At 38.3% G+C, this 27,974-nt stretch overlaps 2 protein-coding genes across 6 annotated transcripts; one reads left to right on the forward strand and one right to left on the reverse strand.

The window, feature by feature from the left end:
* On the reverse strand, positions 1–20,337 carry PROSER1 (proline and serine rich 1). 5 transcript variants are annotated; one of them, XM_057399993.1, is made up of 13 exons: positions 20,218–20,337; positions 17,099–17,164; positions 16,264–16,332; positions 15,680–15,774; positions 13,722–13,815; positions 13,106–13,216; positions 12,320–12,403; positions 11,313–11,391; positions 9,148–9,243; positions 8,981–9,025; positions 4,955–6,713; positions 4,146–4,293; positions 1–170 (listed from the first exon to the last, which is right to left on the reverse strand). In XM_057399993.1, exons 1-13 carry the CDS (start codon positions 20,260–20,262, stop codon positions 129–131), a joined length of 2,733 nt encoding a protein of 910 aa, XP_057255976.1. In that variant the 5' UTR covers positions 20,263–20,337; the 3' UTR covers positions 1–128. The 5 variants fall into 5 exon arrangements, 4 of the variants coding, with proteins under 4 accessions (XP_057255976.1, XP_057255977.1, XP_057255975.1 ...); XM_057399994.1 differs by having other exon boundaries at positions 55–197; XM_057399992.1 differs by lacking the exon at positions 1–170 and adding an exon at positions 1,120–2,806.
* On the forward strand, positions 20,280–27,696 carry NHLRC3 (NHL repeat containing 3). Its single transcript, XM_057400017.1, has 8 exons — positions 20,280–20,295; positions 20,487–20,722; positions 21,847–21,999; positions 22,839–22,986; positions 23,454–23,654; positions 24,851–24,942; positions 26,462–26,574; positions 27,059–27,696. The coding sequence occupies exons 1-8, from the start codon at positions 20,280–20,282 to the stop codon at positions 27,285–27,287; spliced, it is 1,188 nt and encodes a 395-aa protein (XP_057256000.1). The 3' UTR covers positions 27,288–27,696.
* The last annotated feature ends 278 nt before the right edge of the window (positions 27,697–27,974 follow it).

Below are 27,974 nucleotides of genomic sequence, written 5' to 3' on the forward strand. Positions count from 1 at the left end.
TCACACAGCAACTACCCCTTCCCAGCACAGGCCTAGTGTAAGACCCATCACGGTTTGTTGTAGGAGCAGACTTTTCCTTGGCTTTTTAAAAATGGTGCTCAAGTAAGCATGAAAGAGATCAGGACAAATCATCCCCTTCGTAAATCCCAAGGCTGGGTCGCAGGAGTTTGCTGCAATGCAGAACACAGACCTTACTCCTGAAGAGAAAAAAAATTAATAAAATACAACTTTACATCAGGAGAAATGCTTAAGAAATTGAAACTTACCTTAATCCTAACCACTGGAAAGTTCAGTTTACAAAATCCTGCTCATTGTGATTCACTAAGAACCAGAGTATCTTTGAGCTGTCTAATGTTCAGACAGAAAAAAACAACCCACACCCCATGACCAATCAGTAGATGTTTGATTTTCAGAAAGACATGTAGAAAATGCTTAGTTTTTGATAAAGCACTGCATAACAGCTGGTATCTGGTACTTGCTTTTGACTACAAAGTGATGTGAATTAGTTCAAACTTTAATTACTTGATGGGGAAACCTGATTCCTGGTTTGAACTAATTAGTTTGAACTAATTGGAGATCAAACTCAGCACCTCAGTAAGGTTACAAAATGCTTAATGACTTTGAATTACTACATTCACATCTATGGGACAAAACCCAATTTGCCCTTCAGAACATATACAAACTTTTATTTTCTCCTTCTCCAATTTATCTACAAATCTGGAAAGAAGAAGCCATGAAAAGAATGAAAAGGGAAACATAATGAAAGATGGTAGAGATTTTTTTTCCACAGATTTCTTAAGTCAAGATATAAGGCACTGATTTTTAAAAGTTCAGTGTGGAGAATCACTAGAATTAAATCGGCTTCAGAAAATAATGTCAAAGTGCAATACATTTTTACCTTTAAAGTAATATGTAAATTTGATTATTAAAATGAAAAAATACCAAATCACTGACAAAGTATCGAGGACACTATCTAGTTTTTTTTTTGATCATAGGGTATGATCATTTTTGTCATAGGATATGTTTCTATTGCCAGTCTTCAGGAAACAATTTTACAATTCGATATACAATCCTGTATCAGAAAGAAACAGCATAAGGGAGAACAAACATTAGGAAGTGTCTTAGTAAAACCAAGTTTATTCATTTGTCTTTTAGGCAAATACGTAAATAGCGAGCAAAGCCTTTTTGCCATGACTGTAAACGTTTATTTAAAAAAAATGTGTTAAAAACCAATACAGGAATTTCCATTAATGTTCTAGAAAAGTTTGTTCACATCTGGAAAGAAAATACATTAGCAACAACTCCCAGCAGAATTAAACTTTAAAAAAGTAAAACTCTAGGTGCAGAGCTTTTCTATAGTATAGTATCCTCTACATTTTAATTTAACCACAGGATTGAATATCATTCATTTCTATTGGCTCTAGAACATGAACAAGAGTTTATCTTAAATAGATGATATTCAATGATGTGTTACAAGCTGCCATAGGTGCTAACATTATTAGAAGAGTGCACAACTGAATTTCACTAACAAAGCAAGACCTTTCTATATGCTGCATCATAACCCTTCCTAACCAATACAGTTAATTTAGCTATATGCCTTTAAAACCACATAAGTTTTCCAAGGAAAAATACTAAAAAAATCCATGGTCCAAATTCTGCTCTCGCTTATATTCACAGGATAAATTAAGCACCATCAAGTTGTAGGTTTTAGTCAAAAAGCATAGAGAACCAGTTCGTTTATGAGTATAAGGGAGAGAAGAACTTGAACCATGTCTGTAAACATTCACAAAAGTCTGCAGTCAAAAGTGCTGGATAGGTGGCCTATCCGCAGTACAATTATTTCATTCATAGAGAGGTGTGGGAGGAGAGAGAACGTTATGGAACATTTATTTTAGAGGCAAATAAAAATGTTTTCATGTACTTTGGAAAGACACATTCTCAGCTAGCTAAACAATACTCCAGTAAAACAGAATACACTTCTACCCAAATGCAGTACAGCATTATTTCCTAGCTCTCCTATTCAGATTCAGACAAAAGAGTATTCAATTCAGCAGCAAGCCTATGACAGTATTTCGAAGCATAAGAAAATCTCCACACTCCCCTGATGTAGCCTCTCTTTATAACATACTGGTGATGCTAACAGGAGATCCTCACACATACAAATTAAAAAATCCAAAGAACCATAAACTGACCTTGATCTATGCACACACAAGAAGTGTGCATCTAGATGAAAGATCATCTACATCTTTAAGAACCTAGTTCCACTCTAGATCTCATTCTGTATTAACCACATATACCATACAAAACATAACAGGATAGGTGCTTACGCACACTATTAAGTATACTTCTTCTCCCGTTCAGCTTGACAGCCACTTGCTCTATTTACATAAGCACCTCTTTGAATATTTCTGATCCGGTACGACACCAAACATTCATCTCATAAGCTACAAGAAGAGCCAAGGATGCTCAGCAATTCACAGGATCAGACCCTGAATCAATTGAATGCAATCAAAAATTAAGTTTGACATCTGACATAGCCTCCTGGAATCATTTTACCCTTGTGTCTTCCCTCCCTCTTTCCCCAGTTCAGACCATGCTCCCGCTAACGTTGAGACAACTTTCAGAGTGAATAGGATCAGGCTCTGTCAAGCAACCACTGCAGTCTTTAAAATGTCTGGTTATCTTATTGCCATCCACTCTGGGGCAGACTTGTCTGCAATGAAAATGGTGTTCCTGGTGCTGATGGATAGTTAGCAAACCCTTCAGGCTGAGTTGGATAGTTCTCCAGAGCAGAAGCAGAATGTGCCTTCAAGGAAGAGAAGAAGTTAGGAAACAGCATTGATAAAAACAAAGAAATAAACAAAAATCTACATTAAGCAAAATTTCAGGCACAATACCAGTCCTAGTCAAGCCAAACCAGAGTATAATCTCAAGTATGCAAAGAGCAGAGATGAGCAATGCACCTATATGCAGATGTTAAGCTTTAGAGCAACAATTGCGCTGAAATACCACAGAATGAGGAAAGCAACTGGATTAAGAGAAAACATGAAGAAAGCATTAATGGCATTTATGTTCCACTGAAGTGCGCACCAGATGATCTGGAAGGCATAGCTTAATCAGGAGCTGTGGTATTTCACCAGCTCTGAATTTTATCTTCACTGCTTGAATAGCTGTTAATTTTAGTGACCGGAACTTCTGAACAAGAAAACTGATGTTTCTTCAATGCAATCTGGATACACAGATTTCTACAGAACAAATAAATTCCTGAGTTACAAAAGCAGTGTGGTCTAGGCAAAGAATTTTTTTCCAATCTATTTCCCCTGATACTCAAAAGATATCTGACAATACTCTGCATACTGAACAGTACTTAGACACATGCTCCATAAAAAAAAAAATTAAAAAATCAATGGATCACAGAAGAGAGAAAACATTAATTCAAGACACTCAACTGCCTCTTTTAGTATTCTGTAGAGGACAAATTTCCTACCAGACTCCTTAATCCATACAGGGGCCATTTTTTACAAAAGGCAAAGTAAACATCTAACTACAAACTCCAATGATAGTTTCAGTTAAGCTTTGTAGGTTGGAGAGTGAAACAAGTTCTTACATGGACAAGAAATGATGAAACTACACATCACTTAAAGCTACCTCATGATTATTACAATTGTATTTGTGGGAACTATCAAGAGAAGCACAACCACAGTAGACACAAATTCATGACAACCTGACCGCATGTGTAGGGAGGCATGTAATTCACAACAAAGTGGTTTTCCACACGAATCTTTAAGTATTAAGATGTCAGACTGGAACCGAGCACAAATTTTGCAACTACATGGTCAGCTCATTAGACTTAATACAAACCTGCAACAATTTCACTTGCATGTCTTTTCTTTTACTCCTCCCCATTTTACAAAGAGTTTTCAAAATGGGTTTAATCCCGCTCATAACATCCAGAAGCACTGTACATCAACTTTGAGTAAGAAGTTAATACGAGTTGTTCTTTATCATCACCCTTGTATCAGCTCTCAAACACGCCAGGGGTTTTAATCATCTACTGACTTAAGCGTTAACTTCTTAGGATTAGTTTAAGTACATGCTCAAATGATTACTGGAAGTAAAACAGCATTAATAAATGGGCACATTACCTGTAGTAGTGCTGACTGTGCAGCCGCACTATGCTGCAATTCCTGTAAGGAAGATTGTGCGGCACTTTGGGGAAAGCCAGGGATGCCAGGGAGAGATAAAAGACCAGGAAAAACTGCATTTCCTGCTGTCTGCAGTCCAGAAGTCAAGCTGAAAGAATGTCAAGATGCGGCTATTATTAGGAACATCTGTATCATGTTTTATCTTAGGTTTCTCTCTCTATAAGCTTGTGTCTGTATCAGTCAAAAGCGCATCCTTTTCTAAACCTCATGAAGGCCAGAATTTCCAAACAGAAGCCCAGTCTCTACCCACCTACAAATTATTCATGCACACACAAACCAAGATTGTCTAGAGCACACCTAAGAAGGGAACTCAAAAATTTATGTACCTTGACTGTGCCTACAATTTGCACACAAAAAATCTTCAGACAAAAGTTAATGCTGAATAACTCCTTAAAACATAGGAACATCTAAGATATTGTCTGCTATTACCTGAATATGTCAATGGATGCCCACGTGGAATCCACTCTTGTAAAAACCTAGGAGGTGCCAAGTATCCTTATCTGAGGAATGAGATCACTCAGCACCTCAGTGGATTAGTCTGTTGCAACAGGGACTACTGAGGACAGCCTATTTTGTAATTACGCTCTCAGTTTATAAGACAGGTGCAAAACTATTGGTGAACTCAGTTTAAAAATTAACTGTAATTAGTTACTACAAGTGAAAATAATGTCTATGTCTAAGGTAAAAATCGGTGTTGTGCTCAAGAGAAAACGAAATGGTTATGACCTCCTTCAGAAACAGAAACATACCCAGCCTGTGCAACAAGTGCAGAGTTGAAGTTTGAGCTAAAGGCCGAGGCAAACCCTGGCAGGACCGGAGCCGGAGATGGGGCTGTGGCAGCTGCCGGCAATGGTGCAACTGCTGCTACTGCAGAAGATGCCTGGAGGCCAGGGAAAGAAGGGAGAGCAGGAGTGACAGAGGGTGTGTTAGAGACAGGAAAACCAGGAAAGGATGGGTTTGATGATCCCAGAGGTCCCTGGGCAACAGAAAAAAGGGAAGGGACAGCACTGGACAAGTTAAGCGAGAAGGGTGGAGCAGAGACTGTTGCCGAGGCGGCGAGTTCTGAGAGTACAGCAGCAGTGGAACTCGCATGAGAGGCAGACACAGCTGAAGCAGTTGTAGACGGAGTAGCTAACAAAGACCCTGGGAGAGTGACAGGTGGCGTAAGTGCTGGATTACCAGTAAAAGCAAAGTTACTGGTTAGAGATGTAAAAGGAGGAAGTCCATTGAACACAGGGGCAATGGGAGCAGAGGAGCCATGTGAGGCAAGGGAAATGGAAGACAGAGAACTAGAATTGTTTAGAGGAGCACTCAAAGAAGAGAGACCTGATAGCGCTGGATTCAGGGAACTGGGTAAACTGACTGGCACTGAAGCTGCTGAGGTGTATGCACGCCCAAGTGCTGACAGTCCTATAGTGCCATGAGAAGGGCTGGCCGAATGAGAAGGACCTTTGAAGGCCGAGAGGGTAGGACTCATGGGCTCCGTTTTGACCATAACTGGGATACTTGTGGCAGCTGGGGCTGCTGAGAGCTGCTGATCAGGATTAGCAGGGCTTGCACCATGCAAGAAGGAGGCTGATGAGCCACAGCTGACTGGCATAATCGATGGTGAAGTGGTTAAAGGTGACGGTGCAGACAATGCTGGAGGAGTGGAACTGGAATTGGTTACAGATGGGGATGGAAGACCTGGAAAAATGGCCAGCCCGGGTGTGGAAGAACGCTGTGAGGTGGGGGTGGCTGATGGGGTGTAACATTTGACAGAGGAAGTGGGAGGGTCAGAGCTTTGATTAGCAAGAGCAGATAAAGAAGCAAGTTCACTTGTCACAGCAGAAGGTAAAGCAGATGAATTAATTAATGAAGTGTCATTTGATGTCAGAAATCCCTTTAAGACAGACAAAATTGGGTTAGGCAAGCTAAGCGAACCAGGAATGGTAGTGGCAGGAGAATTAGCAATTGTGGATGGAAGAGGACTAGAAATCCCTTGGGCATTGGGTGGCAAGGACAAAGGGAGGCCAGCAAAAACTGATGACAATGAAGCAGGATTATTAGTGGAAGCAATTGAAGAGGTTGCAGAAAACGGGAGGCCAGCAAATGGTGCAGTAGCAGATGCGAAAGCTTCACTAGGTGCAGGTGTAGTGCACGGTGTGGAAGAACCTTGTGGAGCTGGTGTAGCAGCAGGTATAGAAGCCAGCCCAGAAAAAACTGCAGGAATAGGGGTAGAGGTTGCATTGTGAACAGATGTGACAGGAACACCAGGCAATGAAAGGGATTTGATGACAGTAGGGGTTGGAGTGGATGGCTGAGATGTATGGATGGAAGAGGAGACCTGTCCTGGGAAAACAGGAAGGACAGGGGTAGACATGTTCATCCCAGAGATGAGTGGAGTTGCAGGTGCTAATGGATGGCTTATTGCCTTGACAGGTGACGGGGTAGGGACTGGAGTAGCAGCAGGTGTTGAAGGGTTAGAACCATGAGGAGTAAAGAGCTGATTCGCTTGTGCAGAAAAAGCTGCAAAGAAACAAAACTGTTAAGAATACTTGAAGCTGTCAGAAATACTTGAAATCAACACAAACATATTATATAACATTTCAAAATATGATACACAGGCAATAGCTAACAATGTCTGCATATAAACAATGAACAGGGAGCCTATGAAAACACAACAAAAAGGTACGTACAAACACATCACACAAGTTGTACAGCACATAGGCTACCACTCCTCTTTAAAACACTTTGTGACATCTACTACCTCTTCATGACCTCATGCAAGACAGTTAAGACACTTGTAAGAGTGTCTAAGTGACACAGGTAAACACCCTCCCTCTGGTTCCTAACATCTAGCAGTACCCAAAACAGATCTAATATTCCATGAGTATCAAATCACCTGGGCTCCTCTGCATCCACTCTCACTGAAGGTCAGAATTTCCTTCAGAAACAGTTAATTCAATGTATCGTTATTTCAGAGAACTTTAGTCAACAACTGAAGAAAGCTGATTTCAGGTGCTGGTATTTTTCTTTCCTTCAAAAATCAGGTCATTCTCTTCACTGTGTTTCCTTCAGATTTAGACTCTAAGAAGGTACACTTTTAAATTCATGTATCACGCTACAATATTAAACTAACATTGGCACTTTATCACAAAATATTTCTGTAAGTCCTTAGTCAGGTGTCTGCAATCAAGGCAAGCACCTGCCACTAGGAATATCAGCTTATATCAACCCTACAAAAAGTAAGTTAGAGGCATCAGTCAAGCTGGAGAAAAACAGGCAGACACTCTGCAAATGGGGATATGGAGGTTAATGGAAAGAAGCTGCACTTACGAACACTGTCAAGAGCCTAGATATGCCTCTCTCTATTTTCCTGTGGAATATGAGTGTGTAAACTAATAATTCATCTCAAACAACCCTCATGCTTTATTTTACTTTTAGAATAATCTGCTCAACTGTAAGCAAATCACTGATGCAACCAAACTCATCACCCTCAACTCTGTAACAGCTTACATTTCTTTCTTGGCAAATTCTACATCTGCACACCCAAACCCAAAAATGGAATCTTTAAGCTCATGACAAACTCCTGTTCTATGTATCTTGAAAATCTAAACCTAGTAAGTTTGCAAACTACTTCCTTTTACACATTACTTTCCAAAACCCTAAACCAAATGATCAGCTCTGGATTCTGTTCTTTCCTCATCCTGTTTCCAAGCTGAAGACTCTCCTAAAGATCACAGTTAAGATAATCACCAGAGAAATACATATGCAATAAAACTCAGAGCTGTTACTGAATTTCTCTTCCTAAGTGATAATTTTATTCCTTACACTATATTCATTTAGCTGTACAAACTATCCTGTAAACACATGTACACTTAAAGGGGTACGTATTAATAAAGTGATCCTTTGAAGTGGCAACATTTCAGTAGGACGCTCCCTGGGCATAGAGAAGAAAAGACAAAACATACATGTATTTGCCTATAAGGATTTACAGGAGATAAACTTAGCCATTTAATCCATTTTAGGTATTTGTTAATATTCCTGACTCAATAGCAGATACTCAGTTTCTATTTGTCAAATCTAACAAAGTATTATCAAAGCCTTTAAATACAGTTCATAACAGGATTTATTATGATTTGCACTAAGTGTACAAAGCATACAAAGAACCACACAAATAAGAGACAAAAAAACAAAACCACCAAAAAAACAAACCCCCAAAAACACAACAACCAAAAAAACCCAAGTCTCTCCTCCACAAAAACTATTGGATTTTAAAGGGTAAGACAGAAGTGCAGGTGGACTTAGTTGAACAGTCCAGGATAAGACATTCTACACATGTATTTCAACAAACTATAAATAAAGAATCTGTCCTTCTCATATTCCTAACTTGCCACTGAAACTAATATATGAGATGAAAACATGAATGAGTTTTCAAATAATGTCCCGAGTTTTAACAATTGTGAAGATATTAATGAAGTGTTTCAGTGCATTACATTGTAAAGCTTATTTTGATTTAGTTTTTTTACATGATTTCTCACATGCTATATGATGAAGAATATAAAACTTTAATGAGGTAACACAGAAAGCTTAATTTTAATGCTTCAATGCTTTGAAGTGCCAAATGCCCAAGATTATTTTATTTCTCCACCCTCAAAGGATCCTATTCCAACAGTAATTAAATACTCAGAGGCTTATGGAAATCCCACCAAACAAACAAGCTGTTTACATTTTCTGAACGAATGACAAAGGTAAAATCAACATAAAAATCCCCATGTGGATTTGCAATTTACCTTGATTTTGGGAAGGTTTTGCCTGGCTAGAAAGGTCCTCATTTTCTAAACAGAGAACAACAGTTTGTTATTTAAAAGCAAACAGAACTCCAGCAGCGAATGATCCATTCACAACAATGAATTAGAAAAAAATACCATCAACACTGTTAAAGGTATGTATACTTTACCTGATACCACCTGATTAGCAGTGTATGGCTGAGGAGCTGGTAAGCCTGAAGCTATGACATTAGCCATTGGAACTAATCCAGCATTGTTGTAAGCACCTAAAATATCAAATGCAATTCACATCTCAGTCATCAGAAGGATCCATATCTAAATGAACCAGTAAGTGTCTTTCCCTTTAAAAAGACATTTTCAATATTGTAAGACATTCCTTCACCAAAAAGCCATACCAGCATCACATGCTGGACGCTGACTTTTGCCCATGTCTGTCTGAACAACCCGCATTATGATCCAAATTTTAATAAGGGCAGTTCTCTTCAAAAAGACTGAAAAAGTCAGGTTTCAATTGCTTTCAATTCCTTTTTGCTTGAAAAACTCAAAGGGAGGAGTGATTCAGTGTGTCTGCAGCATATTTGCTCTTTTTCTGTTTCTGACTTAAAGGCTGTTGCAACTCATCCTTTAACATTAACACCTTGACAAACAAAAGAGCCAAACATACACCATGTCTGGTCCTCCAACACTAAACTCAGAAATTTCAGAGAAAAATGTCCCATCTCAAATACTTAGTCTATCATTCTTCAATATTTCTTTAAATGCTAAGAAATTCAAGTGGACTAGCAAGTCATTTTAATGTAAAATACTTATTGTACTTGAATTTATGTTTCATGGAGCAAAGGTAGTACCTGAGCAATACTTTAAGTGCTTCTGATTTCACACTTTCATAATAGTTCAAGTTAATGATAGGATTTCTTGCCTGACAACTCTTGGCTGAAAACCAGTAAACTAACAATCACTGTGTCACCCAGGAAGGAAATGTTAAACCAATACAGTAGGAGTCAGAAAACAAAACATCATTCTGACCATTGCTTGAAAACAATCACATTCAACAGTTTCAGGTCAGATTCTGCAATCTCATTAAACACATTTATTATATACATAAATATATCAGTTATGAGTTCTGTGGTCTCAAGGGTTGTTTTTTTTTAAACATGTTGCAGTCTGGTAAGACCCAAACTTCAAAAGCCATTTCATGTCCTAAAATGTGGTAATACTTACATCTAGTCACATGCCAAATTTTGTGCCTAACTTACTTTGGATAGGATTTATTTAACATAAATTTGAGCTAGTCTGCAATTTCCTGTACACTTTCCTGTAGGACACAAGTAATCAGACTTACTTTAGACACCAGTAGTACCCAGTTTTCCAAATTGACTATAGAGACTTGCAGACATCAAGTTGGTTAGATGACTCACCCTTCAACATGCATGCCAAGAGCTGTAGCACACTTTCTTATCAAATACCTTAAAAACTCCCTGAAATCTAACATCAGTGAAAAGCAAACTTCCTAACCAAAGCACTCCTTGTTTTGCAGTACTGAATTGCAAGATTAGGAAAAGCTTTCAGCAGCTGGTTAAAAAGACCAAAGTCTGACTATGCAAGTACTCCCAATATTTTCTTCCACAGAACTGACCACTGCCTTGCTCACTGTCAAAAATACCTGGAATAAAAAAAACTGATGCACAGGGGAAAGGGAGAAGAGTTTATGAAGAAAGACTCAATCTTGCCTAAGGCACAGGGCTAGGAATAGCCAGATCAAACACAAGAAAAGGCAATTACTAAGTCCCTTCGGAGACTTAAATTTGCATACCTGAACGTCTCTTTTAGGAAACTTTTCTCTCCATTGTGATGGAGAGAATGTAATGCTGAAGGCAACTGAGAAAGAAATTCCTCCTTAACCGAGGAGCAGATTACTGTCCTTCAACAAGCTCCTACTTATTTCCACCCAATTCAGAGCTGTGTCTGACCACATCCTCAGTTTGGTACAACAGCAACAAGACTTGTCAAGCTAAAGTTCAAATCTTGGTGAAACATTACAAAGACACAGTCCTAGTCTTGTCTAACATGCACAATGCCTCCCATAAAAGACATATTTTGTCATACAAACAGGATTCTGAATTTTCCTTATGTGGATGTTGGAAAAGATGTTACATATTCCTCTTTCTATAAAATCTGCAGTCATGACAGAAAGAAGTAGAAACCAGTACACAGAGTACATTTAGGGAGCTAATTTCAGGTATGATCACAGTCAGAGAAACTGACATTTGACACATTACTTAAAAGGCAAGTAGATGAAACAACAGCATCAAGCTAAAACACATAGAAGCCTTACTTGGTGCAATAGTTGCATGTGGCCGACATGGTGGGATGGGGTATGGAACTGGTTTGTGAGGATTGTAGGTTGATGGAGCCTACATAAACAAAAAAAAAAAATAAAAAAAAAAAGGAAGAGGCAATAGTGAAAGCATTACCTAATGTTTCTCAGACAAAAAGCTAACAGATACTACCACAAGCAGTAGTGGCATCTTTTCTTCACTGGAAAAAGATTTTATATCAAATTTCTTCATAATATCCATAGTAACTGCAAATATTTCACTCTTAATGAAAAGAATGAAACAAATATGCCTTTAGGTTTTAACATAGTAATGAACACCAAGGGAACTTTTTCCTGCCTTGTAATCTTCACAAGCTGAAGTCTTGGACTGACTTCTCACTTTTAAAGATTTAGCACATTTAAAATTAACCAAGACTTATGACACCTGTTCCTTTAAAATAATACAGCTTAGTGGGAAACCACCAACAATAAAAGTGAAAACAAGTTCACTGAAAGTTTTTCCCACATGCTTAAAGATTTTGAAATACAGATCAGCTGTCTTGTTAAGAAACAAGAACCCCCTAAGGTACTGCTGTAATTCAGGTTTCCAAGATGCAGGCATTTTTTAATGCTTATGGGGGAAACCCTTAGCGATAGTAATAAAAAGTTGCATATATTTGTATCTAAAACTACCACTAGCTCATGATGGACTACTAAAAATGCTTTTAGTTTTCTCTTCTACTGTAATTTAAATTCTACTGTAATTTAAATTCTGCTTTCAAATGCACACACACTGTATCCATTAGAGAATTCACTGACATAAACTAGAGCTGCTTTTCAGGATAAAAATAAAAATACTAGGTTATAGATATTTATTAGCTAAGATTAGCCGTGTTTAAATTGCTGCTCTACAGTCTTGCCACATAACAGCATTTTATATCAAAGCCTAAATGAAATAACTGGTGGTTACATTCGCCCCCCCACCCCCTTAAAGTTTAATTAATTCATTCATTTATTAGACATACTGGTTTGGATGGTCCAAGTATACGGGCTGCTATTCCCTTTCCTTCGTTAATATACTCTTCTGTGTCCTTTTTGATAGGGGTTCCCTGAAACAAAAGAAAATTAAACAATTGAGTATTAATTCAGAAGTAAATCTTGCTACAGGACTTCTGCCATATTTGATTTTTTTTTTCTAAACTACAATTGAGTTTCTGAATATTCTGAAACTGATACTTAATTATGTTTGTTATGGAAAAGAAACTGTGTTCTAGAGTTGTAAAATGACAAGCAAGAGCATTCCAATAGCTTGGTTTATAACACTGAGCTTTTATGAAGAGATGCATATTAAGCAGTCCATGTTTCTGACATACTTAGAATTCTGCATTTTGACTTGTGGACATGATAACTAGCATTTTGCAGTCCCTTAAGGGTTCACAGGAAATACTTAACATGGTTGTTTAAGAACTACACTAAGACTAGCAGCAGTACTGTAAGTGACCATATTAGGTCATCTTAGCAACCTACCAGAGTAAGGCTCTTTACACTTCTCCTGATTCTGCTAAATACTGCTACAGTTTACAATGTTTTCTTTGTATGAAGGATGTCTTATTCATGCCATAACCTTTACTTAAAGCAGCAGAGAAAGAATGGATAAATAAAAATAACACAAGTTCCTATAAATGTGGAATGTGGTAATAAAAATACCCAACAACATTGCTTTTGATTCCACTCCTCCTTCCATGTACATTAATCCTGGTTTTGGTTGTACTGTAACGAATCATAAAGCAAAAACAGAGGATCATGCTTACTGGGAAAATTCCATTTATGCGGCTTGGTTTGCCCTTGGGATAAGGGTTGCCTGGAATCATGCCACAGGATGATATCATAGCATGAGGAGCCTTACAACCTGTTTTTGAAGCCTGCAAAATAATCAAGAAAGGACATTATTTCCTGTCACATTCAATACTTTAAAGAAAGGAATTACTATTTCATGACATTAAGACTGCATGAAACAACCAACATGGAACAATTCAAAGCTTTGTCTCAAATCTTCTTCCCAAATAGTGTAAGGTTCTGCTAAAGTCCCCTTTGCTGTGAGCAAATGTACTCGGACTATCTCTGATTCTACTAGACTTGTAGTTAAGTACTTGGTGTTCTCTAAAACTAACGTGGAACTTTTTCCTTCAGCACTGGTTGTAGTTGTGTGCCCCTTTTTCCATATGATCCTAATGCTTAAAAGAAACTCTTTTTTTTTGCACATGTATGAGATAGCTCCAATTGTCTTTTTGCAGCTGCTCCTTCCAGCTGGTCTTCCATCAGTAGCTGCCAGCAGTCCTCATGGAAAGTCCTGACCTCACAATGACTACATGGATGGAAACAATACCATATTTGAGAGAATCAAGGATACTAGAGTATCATGACTACCTGTTCAAGAATTCTTCTGCATCTTTTCTTCTCTGACATATTAATTCTGAACAGATCTTCAATAAGGCGATAATTCTGAGCATCAACAATGTTGCTATAAATGAAAACACTGACAATTATTGCCACCTCCTACATTTAACAAAAATAATGGACTACTGAAAAGCAATCAACACTTATTCAGCCAGTACTAACGTATATTAAAAAAACATAATTAGTTAAGATCATAATTTTACTATTAATATTAAAGTAAAAATCCCAGTCTTAAATATGGACTTCATCCCTGTAAGTAAGGCATGGTATTAGAACAGAGTGTCAATATGGAACATTGGACGACAATGGCTAAACTTTATGGCAAAAAAATACTGTTGACAAAGTGAATTTTGCATCACAACAGTTTGTTGGAAAACTTTAATTGCTACTAGCACACAACTACCAGGACAGGAGAAAACCAGCATCTACTTCATTTGCCACTGTTTTTTGCTAGACTAGTAGCGAAACAAATTTTCATCTTATTTACTGTAGAATGAAAAAGAATAAAATACTGGCAATTCCCTCCATATTCTGCTTAGTGAAACCCTTCACATACATAGTTGAAATAAGTACCCTTCGTTTCTCCTTGCTTCTCTCCCAGAATAACACTAGACACACTAAAGAGAACAACTAAATGTGCAAGTGCCTGATTCTACCTGCCTTTTTCAAAACCCTGACCTCAAAACCTTTACTGCTGTCAAACATTACATGCCCCATCCAAACTACTGGAAACACAATACAGGTCCAAAAAGGGAGACTTCTCAAAGGAGGATATTAGAATAATTGGAATCAGCGGGATGTTGAACAAAGAGATGAAAACCACCTCAAAGAATAGTATTAAAATGTGAATGAATGATGAGCTTTGTTCTCTAGTTTTGATTAGCAAAGAAAGTAGCACAGATTTGGATTAGGAATTCCCTAACATGACTCCCTTATTATGCTCTTACACTGTAGAAATTCAACAGTTAAAGAAATTACCGCACTTTCTGCTCACACCATCTGAGGTATAGCAACTAAAGGAGTCTATGGGTTCCAATCTCATTTCAAGAAGCAAAACAGGTTAGTTTAATGAACCACTGAACTTCCTTTAGGCTATTCTGTTTTGTTTTGGTCTGAAGAGAGTAGGAGCATTCATACAGCTTCTAAGAGATCAACTCCAGAAGCAAGATTATGTCTACATGCTCTTTCTTATTTGCTTTATGGTATCTATGTAATGAACTTATGTATCCCAAAATGTTCAAGCTGACTGTAATATATAGCATTCATAGGCAAGGCAGAATACTTAATGCAAAAAAAAAAACAAACAAACCCAAATCTCCCCAATCTCAAACAGAACAGCACTTCATATAATAAACCCCTTAAAGCAGGAAGAGTTCCAATATAAACATATGTAAAAGGTAGATAATTTAAAGCAGCTGTGTTCAGCAAAATAACCCAACATCCTGTGTAAATATAAATACAGGATATCTATACAGCTTCTATATATCTGTAAGTTATTTTTTTCAATTTAAGAGAATGATTCACTTAACTCATTTTTACATAGTTAATATTTAGAGGGCTTTTCAAATGTGCAGCGGTCAATTCCCAGAATACTCTGGTCTCAAGCCTCTTACATTTCAGTGAGCAGAAATAAGCTTAAGGCCCTCTTTCATTCTCTACAAGACCTGAAGCCACTGTAAAACATTAGCAAAATAGCAGTTTTCCAGCAGGCAGAAGCCCACATAGCAGCATGCTCAAGACTTAGATGAACTATGCATTTTTCCACAATGTCTACTTCCAAGTCTTTTTACAGCCCTGTCAATAACGGATTTGTGCTTTACCTTACCTGACACCCCAGTGTTTCCTTCTAGAAATATCTTAAGTTTTATATACTCAAACACCAGTAAAAGCAATACAAGCTAAGGAAATACAGCATGAGAGATACTTACGAAGCTAAGATTTCAAGGGCAATAAGTTTATCTTTACTGAATGTGAAGCAGTTGAGAATATTAACCATTTTTGATGCCGGAACTGCCACTATTTTCTGACAAGTAAGCAAGAAAAAAAAAAGGTGTATATAAAATAAGGCAGTACAATTATTTTAAACTCAGAATGCAACTCAGTAACAGCTTTATAATATACATTAATATTTATAATATTTTTAAGTAAACAGTTATTCAGTAAACATCTCCTTCCTATTGATAAGATGACTTTGTATGCCAACTTCAAAACTCCAAAAGGCACTTGCCAAAAGTGAAGAAATTAGGAAGTTAACAACAGTTACAAAGGGCTACATCTATTCTTGTAAAACACAGGAAAGTAAAGATTCCCTGGTTAAAGATTTTGGTCAGCAAAGATTCCCTGGTTAAAAGTATGAAGTTTCGTATTTTGACACCACTGAAAAAGAAAGAGATGAAAAGGAAACTTTGAACATAAGGGCAGACTGAGCCAGCAGTTGCAAAAGTAGAAATCACAAAGCTAAAATGAGATTAAATGGGCAAATTATTCCACAAGATTTGTCACAAAAACTTACATGTTGTAAAGCTTTTATTGCCTTAAGTTGTGGTTCAGCCCAGGAAAAGTATCTCAGTAACTCAACAACCTGCAACAGAGACATCTTCAATTAATCTTTTATATATAGTAAAAAATTATGCTAACAGCATCAATAGGATATTTCCATTTTGGGGGTATAGTCGTATACTGCTAAAAAACATCTTTCTATGATGTTTGATTATCAGTGCCTACCAGCATCTGAAGTTGGTTTTATTTATAAGGTGCCTTTATAAGTAGGCACCTAAAAATACTATGTTACAAGAGATACCTTTTATACAGTAATATTTAAAATAGATACTTACTCTTCTCTATATATTTGTATATATGCACAGCAATTGCCAGGGTATTAGAATACTAGTAATAATAATAATATTTCTGAAGAAGCTTCTAAACTTCCAGTATCTTAAACAGCATCTTCACCAAACATACACACACACGCAAAAAATGAGCAAAACAAACAGCAAAACAAAAAAAAGAAACAAGGAAAAAAACTGTATCAAAATAAATTGGCTACTTATTACTATGTGTCAGTTTAGAAAATACATGCAAGATAATCCCAAATTCCATTATGATAAATGTATCCAGTTTTCCCCACACAGCAAGAACAAGAACATAGTAATATGATAACGAAACAACTTGGAACTATTTTTAGCAGTTTAATGCTGATATAATAATGAAGAATTAAATCTTCTCAGTTAATAAATAAAAAAGTTAATATAATCAGCCTCAGTGTGAGTGGAGACCCTGTCTTTCTATATTTCTGAATACACAAAACCAATAGCTCCCACTAAACCCATGACAGTGCTGGCTTTTACCTGTTCACTAGAAAAGTATCCATGAACATATTCAATAGCTTTTAATTTATACTCAGTCAGTACAGCCTAGAAGATACAGAAGAAAAAAGATGCACAATTAGTCCGTCAAAAATTATAATTATAGAACAATCATCTGCTAGACCAATCTATTAATCTAAGAAAAGCCTGGCCATATAAAGTGATATTATATCAATTACACTGCAATAATATCAAGTAACAGTATACTCTTTAGATAATTGAAAGAACAATGAAAAGCAGAGATATAATTATTCTGTAAAAAAAAAATTTTGCTTTTATTTTTTTTGTTTAAAACTATACTGAGGGAACATCATCATCACTCTTCCTCAAAGGTTTACATCAACTTTACATTGAACAAGATAATACAGATTATTATTCATACAGTATCTCTGTATGCTCCCTGTAAGATAACTAGCAAAGCATCCTACCTCCATGAATTAAGCATGCAACAAAGCTTGCTGCAGAAGTTGATGTTGTCTTATCATTACCTTCCCATAGTTCAAACTTTAGTACAAAATCATACAAAACAAAGGAAGCAGAGTAGTTTAATGCAGTACTGGCCGCCATTTTTTGACTTCGTGGCCAGTTTTCTTAATAATCATGTGGGCCCTCTAGTAGTCAAGAGCTTCCTCCCTCTTCTCATACCCAGCTCACCGATACAGGTACAAGGCAGCTGCATTCTTCCCCAACCTACTGCAAACACCTTTCTTCCCCAGTTTCCCAGGCCCCCATCTGTTGGTAGCTCTCATGCTCATTCTGAAATCACCTCCAGCTTCACCCACACACCATCTTCTTCCCAATAGCTCTAAAATCTACCCCAATCTTTCTTTTGTTGTTCCAGACTGACAGGTGTGAAGTTCTCCACCACTGCAACCTGAGTGTGAGCAGCACAGGTGCACAGAAAACCACCACAGGTGCACAGAAAACCACTTGCATCCTGTTTGAGACAACCCCTTTCTCTTCCGTACCTCATTAAGAGACCAACACTACCAGACACACTGAATTTCTTGCTTTATACTATTTTTTTCTTCTCTCCCTTCCTTCTCTTCACATATTTTGGGGAAAAAAAAAGAAGAAAGAAAAAAGCCTAATATGTCATATAGCAATTTCTTTACCAAAACAAATGTCACTCTTCCGCCTTAAATCAAGAACTGAATGGTTTTATAATAAGTACACAAACAGAAAGCACTGATATGTATATTTATGGATAAACAAACAAAAAGCCCCCCAAAAACAACAAACACACTGATTCTCTTAATAATTGTAAATATATATATGGAGAAAGGTGGCACTAAACTACACTTTAAGGCATTTAAATAATTGTTCCTGCTAACTGTAGGACTGTTCATGCAATACACTGACACAACTGACTTGTGAATCACATAATAAAGAAGGTTATACCACAGAGCTAGAAATAAAGACCTAGCAAACAAAGACACAAAATAAGCATTTGGAAAATGAGCACTGCAACAGCACAGTACTCATGCACAAGTTGTTTCTTGATTTTTCCCTGCCGACTTTCTACTAAAACTCTTAGTCACTGTGAGGGGAGTGAGGCACTGGAACAGGCTGCCCAAAGAAGCTGTGGCTGCCTCATCACTGGAAGTGTTTGCGTTCAAACCATTGTTCGGGCTGGACAGGGCCATAGCAACTTGGTCTAGTAAAAGGTGTCCCTGCCCATGGCGGGGGGAGGGAGGGGTGTTAGACTAGGTGATCTTTAAGATCCCTTCAAACCCAAATCATTCTATGGTACTATGGAAGTACACACCGTGAAATCTCTTAAGCAGTCACGTTTTTAGCTGGTTACACAGCACAGAAAAGACCTGTTTTATAAAGGAGAATTTATGACCACGACCTTATACAAAAATGCTAGTTAGTGCAGTTGTGATAACAAAGACTCATCCCTGGGGCTTTTATGAACAGTGGTTTATAATTCAGCACGCTCCAAAATACTACTATAACTGTAGCCATCACTGCATCTAATGCTGAAGAGAAGCTGAACTGAAACCCAACTCTGTAACACCCATGTCCAAATAAAGAAAATGCCCTCTCCCAGACAGCCCATTGTAACAAAAACCACCTATCACAAAAATGCTAAGTATTCCTTTTCTGCCATAAGGCAATCTTCTCCAAAACAAGCCCTTTATTTTCATACCAAGGTAGCTCTATCAGGATACATAACTGTTCCACTGTGACACCTGAACCACCTCTGTGCTACAGCAAAAGATGTTATCTCATGTTTGTACTTGCATTCAAGACAGGAACCATTAATCTCACAGGTGCTGATGTTCTTTTAACTCCTCTTCCACTTCCAGTATTTGAGGAACTACCCCAACCACTAACCTCTAGCTTTCCTGTTAAATGCAAGCCTCTCTGCAGAAATGAGTGGCCTGCAAGACACCAGGAAGCCAAGGTTTGTAACCCTGCTTCCCACAATTAGCCAGTATTTTGCTCAGCGAGTTTTTAAGAAATATGCAAGCACAGTCCAGAGCATGCAGCAAAACCTGGGATTTTGTAACCTGGAGGAAGGTGCACAGACACTCCTGAGCTGTGGGAAATGTGGCTTTGATCAAGAACAGCAAAGTGCAGCTTTGAAACTGAAACTGTCATGTCACATTTGTGTGTTGTATCTCAAACCATCCTACAGAAGGTGGACAACTCACACTGTAAGTCCCCATCTCCAGTCAGGCCAAGCAATTGCAGCCCCTACCCCAAATACAATACTTGGCTATTTTTGCTTTTCTTACTCATCTAGTGTAAACGTGATAAACTTATTCAAGTGCTTGCTTTAAATGAGCATTCTCCAAGCACATGTTAACTCAGTGGTAGCAGCCTGGACTTTCAACCTTCATTTTCTAAGAAAAACCAAAACATTTCAAAAAGAACACATTTTCATAGCAGCTTTACACTGCTACACCTGACACACAAACACCAGGATACAAAAGCAGCACAGGGTTACAGCTCTTCATACCGAGATGAAACTTAGTCTTTATTGAATCCTGAAGCAATTATTAAAGAACACAAACACCTGACCTGGCGTGCTTATCCAGAGGCACACTCTACCTTCAAACGGTTAACTTAACATGCAAGCCGAAAGTTACCTTTCTAATTTCATCCAGCACGGTTTCAAATGATTTCTTGTCCATCTTGATCAGTTCATTCAATGCAAATACTTAAACGTAGACGGGGGAAAAAAAAAAAAAAAATCGAGTCCAAAGCTTAAAGAGTCTTCAGCCACAGAGAAAAAAAAACACAACGCAAACATATATATATATAACAATAATAAAAAGCAGCAGGGTAGGAAACGCAGCCTGGGACCTTTCCAGCCTCTGGGAATTTAGCGCTGATGCTTCTGCACTGCTGGACCCAGTGCTAGAGACAAAGGCAGACTCGCCTTTGCTGCTCGTCGCCACCCGCGGACACCAGTGCTCGCCTGGTGTCCCGAAGCCGTTCTCCCGGGCCGGTCAGAGTCATGAAGGGGCAGTAACCGCGGCCCCCCAGAACGGACCCGCCGCGCCGCTACCGTCAGCACGCGACGCCCCCACACACCATAGCTCGCCGCGCCGCCGCCCTTCAGATTCTAGCGGCCAGCTCTGGGGCTCAGAGGTGGGCTGCGGGCTCAGCGGGCGGGCGAGCGAGCGAGCGAGGCGCGGGGTGTGCCGTGACGGCTTCTCGCCCGATGGCGAATACCGGGGGAGGGTCTGGAGGAGTACGCTTGGGGGCGGCGGGGACGGGGCTGCGGTTCTGGCTCACGTAGCGCTAAGCGTAGGGTTGGTTATGTGTTTTTACGGGCCTTGGGCGACATGGTCTACTGTGAGCTGTCCCTGTCCCTGGCAGGGGATTGGAACTGGATGATCTTAAGGTGTTTTCCAACCCTATCGTTCTATGACTTATACAGTCCTTCCGAGATAAATGCATACACGGGATGATGCATTTATAGGGGCTTCCAAGCAATAGGGTCTGCTTAAATGAAGGCGAACTTAATGATATCTGGGCAAGTAACTTTGCACTTCCTACTGTCTGATTGTGCTTAAGTACTCTCGGTTTTCTTTCGGGGTAGTCTGGTCCTTCTGAAGCTGTTCGTGGCTCTGTGTGGCGAACTTAGCCCTGCGTCTAGCAAGACATTTAACAGAAAAGTTAAATGTCCCTGGGCCTGCAGGGTCACCACTTGTTAGTTCCGTCCCGATTAGTCGGCTTCAGTGCCCTGCTTGCAGCTGTGCTTAGCTTCCATTCTTCTGCTGGAAAATAGTATAACAACAAGTGAGAAGATTATAGTTTCCCATTACCCTTTATATATATTGACCCAAGTTTTACTTTTCCTGGTATCTTAAGCTTCCCCATTTCCAAGATGTGGTTTTCCTTTCTGACCCACATATTCCTTTTATTCTGATTTTCTTACTCTCATATCCTTTTGAAGTTGTTACTGATTCTGTTGTGTTTGGAACTGTCTCTACTATTTTCTTTGTTTTGGAGAATGATTTACAGATAGTATTAGCAACATCAATGTAAGAAATTTCAGGCTGTGCTTTCTGCCTTCTAATTCCAGAGCTCCCAAACCCAAAGGATTTCTTTAGCTAATTTCCAATTTGTTGAAATAATCTATTTTCTTAATTAAAATTGAACAAATCAATTTATGATGCTTCAGTACACACTTGCTTTCTACTGCTGGTTATTCTGGTCCCACTGTCATTGAATTTATCAACAACTCGATATTTATTTTGTATTTTCAGGTTTTACAAGCATTTGATTATGTCTCTCTTTGGAAGGGACAGCAGCAGATATACAAGTTGGACATAGGCTGGCCTAAAATTCCAGAATACTTCACTGGCCAAACATTTTGTGTTGCTGTTGACTCTCTTCATGGTTTGGTCTATGTGGGACAAGTGAGTGAGAATATTATATTCCTCTATTTGTTGTTCAAGTGTATTTTTGCCTTTAAAGTTACCGGTTTAGATTAGGATATATATGCGTGTGTCTGTGAGTAGTCATTTTGTCAAAATTAGTGAAAATATAAGAAATGTTTCTGCTCTATTCATTTTTAAAGCAGTTCTGGCACCACACTTGTTTGTGCTTTTATAAGCATTAAATTTCTGTGGTGTGAATGCATGACTTAACTTGACTGAGTCACAGTAGCTTCTTAACTGCAAAGTAAAATGTGATTCTGGAGCAGCTGAATCTTCCACTCTTTCAGCCTTTGTCCCATGAAATCAAACCCACACAGCTCTTTAGCCAGTTACAGTAACTGCCATTCAGTTATTTGCTGTACCCAGTTCTATGTGTTGGTATCTCTAGGTCACAGATGGCAGGTGGTGGGATTTAATTATAAAGCACAGTATGAGTACTTGAGTGCTGTGCTACTAATAAGTGCGGTTACAGTTTTTCATGCCTGTGTTATGCTTGTCATATTTTTTAACAAGGCCGTAAAAACACAATTCTAAATGAAGACCAGTATAGCTGCAGGAGCTTGGCTGCTCAGAAAACTGGACTTTTGATTCAAGTTGAAACTCTAGAATGAGTGGAAGGATTTGCATGCTAAACTTAGACCCTTCTTCCTCTTTCCTTTTCCAGATGGAAAAAGTGAGATCTAGCAGACAGTCTGAGGAGTTTCTTACAATTCATGAAGCGTTGTAAAAAACTTACAAAGAGGAATTTCAAAACATATGATTACTTAATTAATATGTTTTCTTATTAGACCTTTTTTTTGTCTTTTTTATGTCTTCAGAGGGGAGACAATGTGCCAAAGGTACTTGTATTCTCAGAGGAAGGCTATTTCCTTTACTCCTGGAATGATACAGTTGAAATGCCCCATGGTATCTTTGTATTGAACACTGCAACGGATAGTTCAGTATGGATCACAGATGTTGGAACAGGTATGCATGGTGGTAGCATTAGCATTTCCTTCTCCACGTAATGCTAATGCTGCAGATACTACTTTAAACATCTCATTTAAGTCCTTCAAACAATTCTGAGGCAGATTGGTGCTTTTCTTGCCATGAACAAACTTCTTAGGTGCTGCACAAAACACTCTGAAGGTTTAGGATTTGTGCTGTGTGTCTGCTTATAGCTTCTGAAGTTAGTAAGCACTACCCCCACTCCTGCCAGGAGAAGTATCAGGGGAAAAATAAATGTTCTGGCTAGACTTATTGTCTGTCCTAGGTCTGGTGACCCTAAAACAGTGGATGAATATTGTAGCTAATGGGTTTACTAACCCACAGTCATATTCTCACTATGGAATTTTGTCTATTTGATTTATTAATATCACTTGTGAGTATCTTTCTTAATCTTTGTAATCAGTTGTATTGGTTTTGTGTTTTGTTTTGTTTTTTTTTAAATTCAGGGAAATATGGGCACACTGTGAAGCAGTATAGCCCTTCAGGTAAACTTATGCAGATCTTGGGCACGCCAGGTAATGCTGGTTCAAGTTTGATTCCCCTACAATTTGATCAACCAGCAGACATCTTTGTAGAAGAAAGTGGAGATATTTATATTGTGGATGGAGATGGAGGAATGAATAACAGATTGCTCAAACTATCCAACGGTATGGAAAAGTAAAATTCTACAGTAGCTGACCACTGACAATTGAATTTTAAATAACAGGGCTTGATAATATTTTTAAGTGAGGACCTGGTAGAGCTGTCATTTAACATTACTTTGAAGACTTTGTTGAATCAGATCCTGTTTTGTTGCTTGTCACTTCAGGAGAAATCTATTCATTAACAACAAAAGGCTGATAAAATGAGTGTTCAGTCTTCAAGAGAGAAGGCTAAGGAGCATTTATATTGCTGTCTTCAGGTCTATAATGGGAGAGAAGAGAAAGCCACACATTTCTTGGAGGTGCATAGGGAAGAATAAGGAACGCCAAGCAAACGATAAAGAGGGGTCAATTCCAGCTTGATTTTTTTGAGGGACAGGCTCACAATGAGGCTGAGCAGACAGTGAATAGTTTGTCCAGAGATGATGTGCAGTCTCCATTCTTGGAGGTGCTCAAAACTTGACGAGTAACCTGATCAAACTACAGAGTTGGATTTGCTATCAAGGTTACTTCTGCTTTGAGAAGCAGGTTGGACTGGATGATCTTGGATTTGTTATCAAGGCTATTCCTGCTTTGAAAAGGAGATTTGCCTGGATGAGGTCTGGAGAGCTTTTATACTTAAATTATTCTGTGGTTCTAATTAGCCTGCTCACATTCCCCAGTTAGATGACCAGTGTTGGTTAGGGCAGTGAGTGAGGAGTCTGCACTTGTCTGTGGTTGGAAAAACGTGGAGGAGCTAGTTTTTCCTTTGTACTATCATAAAAGTTAGTTTTGTAATATCTATTTTGCAGATTGGTAAACTGTGAAAATGCAAAACTGACTCAAAACTGTTAGGTAGCAAATAGTAAAAAATCAATTTAGTAAGCAAATTAATATCATAATCATCCAACTATTTATTTTTCCCCTTTAATATGGTATTTAACAGAGCCTTGGACTATGGCTCTTTTATAATAGTAGCTACATTTCTGTAACCATAATTCTGAAACCATGAATAATAATCCCGTAGTCACTGTAGTAGTTCCAGTATTGCTTGGGTTAATGTGTCAGGAGTACTGTGTTTAAAAAGTCTGAGTTTAGAAATGTCACCTTTTACAAATTAATCAAGGTAGCTTTGCCAGGGAATGACTTCAAGATGGCTTATTTATTGTTTTCTTACTGTGTTTTATCTTTTAATTTGATTTTTCATGGTTCTCACTGTTTAGATTACAGAGAGATATGGATGGCTGGAGCAAATGGGACTGGCATTGGTCAGTTCAAGATTCCTCACAGTGTAACAGTGGATCCTGTTGGACGGGTAAAGAATAAAGAGAGAATTTTTTCATCTTCCAACAGAATTGTTTACATGTATTTGAGCAAAACAAACTATGTTTCTTTTTTAGTTGAGCTGTTGTGATCTGGTTCATTTTATGGTAATTACAGTTTTCAGTATGATGGTGGGCATGAGCTGAAGTTTCATACTGCAGGTCTTACTGAAGTAGCTGGCTCCAAGGTTAACACAGGGCTTCTGACCAGTGGTTATATTGTCAATGTCCATGCAACAACAGGCTATTCTTCCTCCAGTTTCTAACAGGTTGTTATTGTGAGAGTACAGGAGAATTATGTTCAGTAATAAATATCTACCCAAGCACTTACATTTTTTCAGGGGATTTAATTTCATATTTGGAAATTCTAAATAAGCTTAGGATGATAGTAAGGCTCTAGCTAGGTTGTGGATATCAGACCATTTCTATATGCAGCTCAAGCCATTCAAGAGTCAACTTTTGCCAGATGTTAATCTTGCCATGGCTTTTGCTCTGCTGCTCTTGTAGTCACTCCTTAATCTGTTTTGAGGAAAATTGATTGACTAAAACATCTTAAAATAATTGGTTTGAGCTAATTCTGCTGATGCTGTCTGAACCAGAATAAGAAGCATATATAAAAATCACTTCTGTGCCAAAACTGGCAGGGTGGGAGGGAGAAGGGGAGGCACATGGTTGCTTTACATGAAAGGGTAACTCTGAGTATATATGTTCAAAGACAGCAGTTGTGATGCTCTCTGATTTTATTGCCAGCATAGTCTTGATCTGCCCCTGTTAAAAATAGTTGTTAATCCCTAAGAAATCTAAGGGAATGCTGCAGTAATGTGTCTCTTTAACATTGTGATGAAAGATCTCAGATGAACTTAATTATTGCTCCCTTGTAATGAATTTTATTTATCAGACTGGTGGGCTGTCAACAGCTAAAACTTCAATGGTTGTAGTACAAGAGATGCTTTCACTGAACTGTCTAGTAGTATTGCTAGCTTGAATTGTTTGTGAACTCAGCATAGGATGGGACAGAGACAAGCTCTACAGAACTGGTAAGACAAAACATGCTGAAAATGCTCTTGGTGTTTAAGTTGGTTGATATTTAGAGTAGTATTAGACATATCAAGAGTGTTTGCAGATGCAGTCATCGTAAGCCTGGGTCGTTGACATGAGACTACTTTTGAAAAACAAATTGTTAGCAAGTGACAGATCAGTATCTTGAGAATGAAATAGTTAATATGTCCTCGCTGTGGAGTAGGAATCCTACTAAACATATCCATATCACAGCCACAAAAATGAAGAGAAGGCATTGATTTCTCTGTTAAAGTAGTATAAAGTAATTTGTGTGTATTAACTATGTGGTGGTTTTGCTTTATATCTGGAAGTCAGATTTACTTATGTTTCTCCCTATTTAAAACTACATTCTTCCAAGGCGTACCTCTTTTTTACTGCAGGATACTTTGCTCATGTAAGAAAGTAATGCATTTTGTTCTGTTTGTGAACAGCCATTATTTTTTTTGTTAACAGGTATGGGTTGCAGACAGAGACAACAAAAGAATCCAGGTTTTTGACAAAGTCACAGGGGAATGGCTTGGGTCTTGGAGCAGCTGTTTTGCAGAAGATGGACCCTATTCTGTCAGGTATTGTTGGACAGTTCTTTTGGACATATGCAATTACATAAACAAGCTGTATTCTTAATGAATTAGAATGTTAATATTTAATGCCAGATGCCAAGGAATAACCAGTTTAACTAGTAGAGTACTGGGCCATAAGGTACTGCACAGCAGTATCTTGACAGGGAAATCCATGAACCCATGTATTTGAGTGCAGGACTGGGAACTTCATTTTAAAGTTGTAGTGTGGTGTTGAGCTTACTGTTGCAGCTTTTACAGGAAGAGGGATTGTCTTATATAGGCTTATTGTAGTATAATGTGTCTCAAGGAACAGCAATGTAAAGTAGCAAGGCTTGCAAGTTAATTCTCAATGTTTCATTGCATTTAGTCTCTTGTAGCCTTTAAAAAGTTGACTGTTCAGGAGGTTTTGTTTGTTTAAAATTGCATGGCTGTGTTAACATGAGATGTCATGTGGAGTTTATGGTTCAAAATACATTTCTGTCTTTCACAGATTTACTGCTGATTACAAATACCTAATTGTTGCTCAGCTGAATATCAACAGGTTAGCAATCTTGGCAGCACCACCGGTTGGCTCTATTGGGGACTGTGTTATGATCCAAACAATCCAGCTGGCAGATGAAACCAAACCACACCTTGTGGATGTAGACATGAAGAGTGGAGCGGTCTATGTTGCAGAGATTGGAGCCCAGCAAGTACAAAGATATATACCCTTAAGCTGATGGTTTCCCACAACTGCCATGGCATAATTTGTGTGATACGTAAGACCTATAACCACATGTCCTTGAGTTTTTTATAGCTTGTGTTTCCTCAGACAAGCACAGAGTACTGTACTTCTGGAACTCCAGAGATAAGAATCTGTCCTAACTGTTCTTCAGTCCTGGAGAAATACTTGGTCTTGAGCTGTTACTCATTTTAGCAATGCTTTTGCTTTTGCTTTTGTTGCTGCCAATTGTAAGATGACTTTGATAAGCATCTTTATTTTATTATATAAAACTTTACAAACACAGTGGCTGTTCTTAAATGTGTAGGGTCATCCTGGGGCTCCTCTACATAGCCTGCCTGTGTTTGTTGTTAAATGAAGGTCAGAACTGTTTGAAAGAAGTGTATAAATGTTTTCCTGGGAGGTAAGCACCTCAGTTTAATATTTCTTCACCTTTTTTTTTGTTTCATTTGTTTATTTGTTTGGTTTTAAGTCATTGTGCTGATACTGCCCAACACTGAGTATAGGGATGCATTATGATGTTGAATAAGATGCTGCTGGATAGTGATGTCAGTGCTGATACTGGCATCTGCCTTAAGTGGTTAATGGCATAAACTTTCACCTCTAGCTAAAGTGGTAAAGTCTGTAATAAGCTTAAGTTAAATTGATACGAGGCACTTCAAACTAAATTAAAACTATGTGCACA

The sequence above is a fragment of the Pezoporus wallicus genome, unplaced genomic scaffold, assembly GCF_028554395.1.
Source record: "Pezoporus wallicus isolate ANWC-B61680 ecotype Strahan unplaced genomic scaffold, APGP_CSIRO_Pwel_v1 scaffold_7383, whole genome shotgun sequence".
Classification (NCBI taxonomy): Eukaryota; Metazoa; Chordata; class Aves; order Psittaciformes; family Psittacidae; genus Pezoporus; species Pezoporus wallicus.

Coding starts and splice junctions, on each gene's coding strand:
- PROSER1 (XM_057399992.1), bottom strand. CDS start 20,262: ATGGACAAGAAATCATTTGAAACCGTGCTGGATGAAATTAGAAAG. Junction 13,217..13,721: donor GCAGAAGAATTCTTGAACAG/GTAGTCATGATA, acceptor ATTATTTTGCAG/GCTTCAAAAACAGGTTGTAA. Junction 9,244..11,312: donor ACATGCAACTATTGCACCAA/GTAAGGCTTCTA, acceptor TTGATATTTTAG/GTGCTTACAACAATGCTGGA.
- NHLRC3 (XM_057400017.1), top strand. Junction 22,987..23,453: donor GATCACAGATGTTGGAACAG/GTATGCATGGTG, acceptor TTTTAAATTCAG/GGAAATATGGGCACACTGTG. Junction 23,655..24,850: donor ATTGCTCAAACTATCCAACG/GTATGGAAAAGT, acceptor CTCACTGTTTAG/ATTACAGAGAGATATGGATG.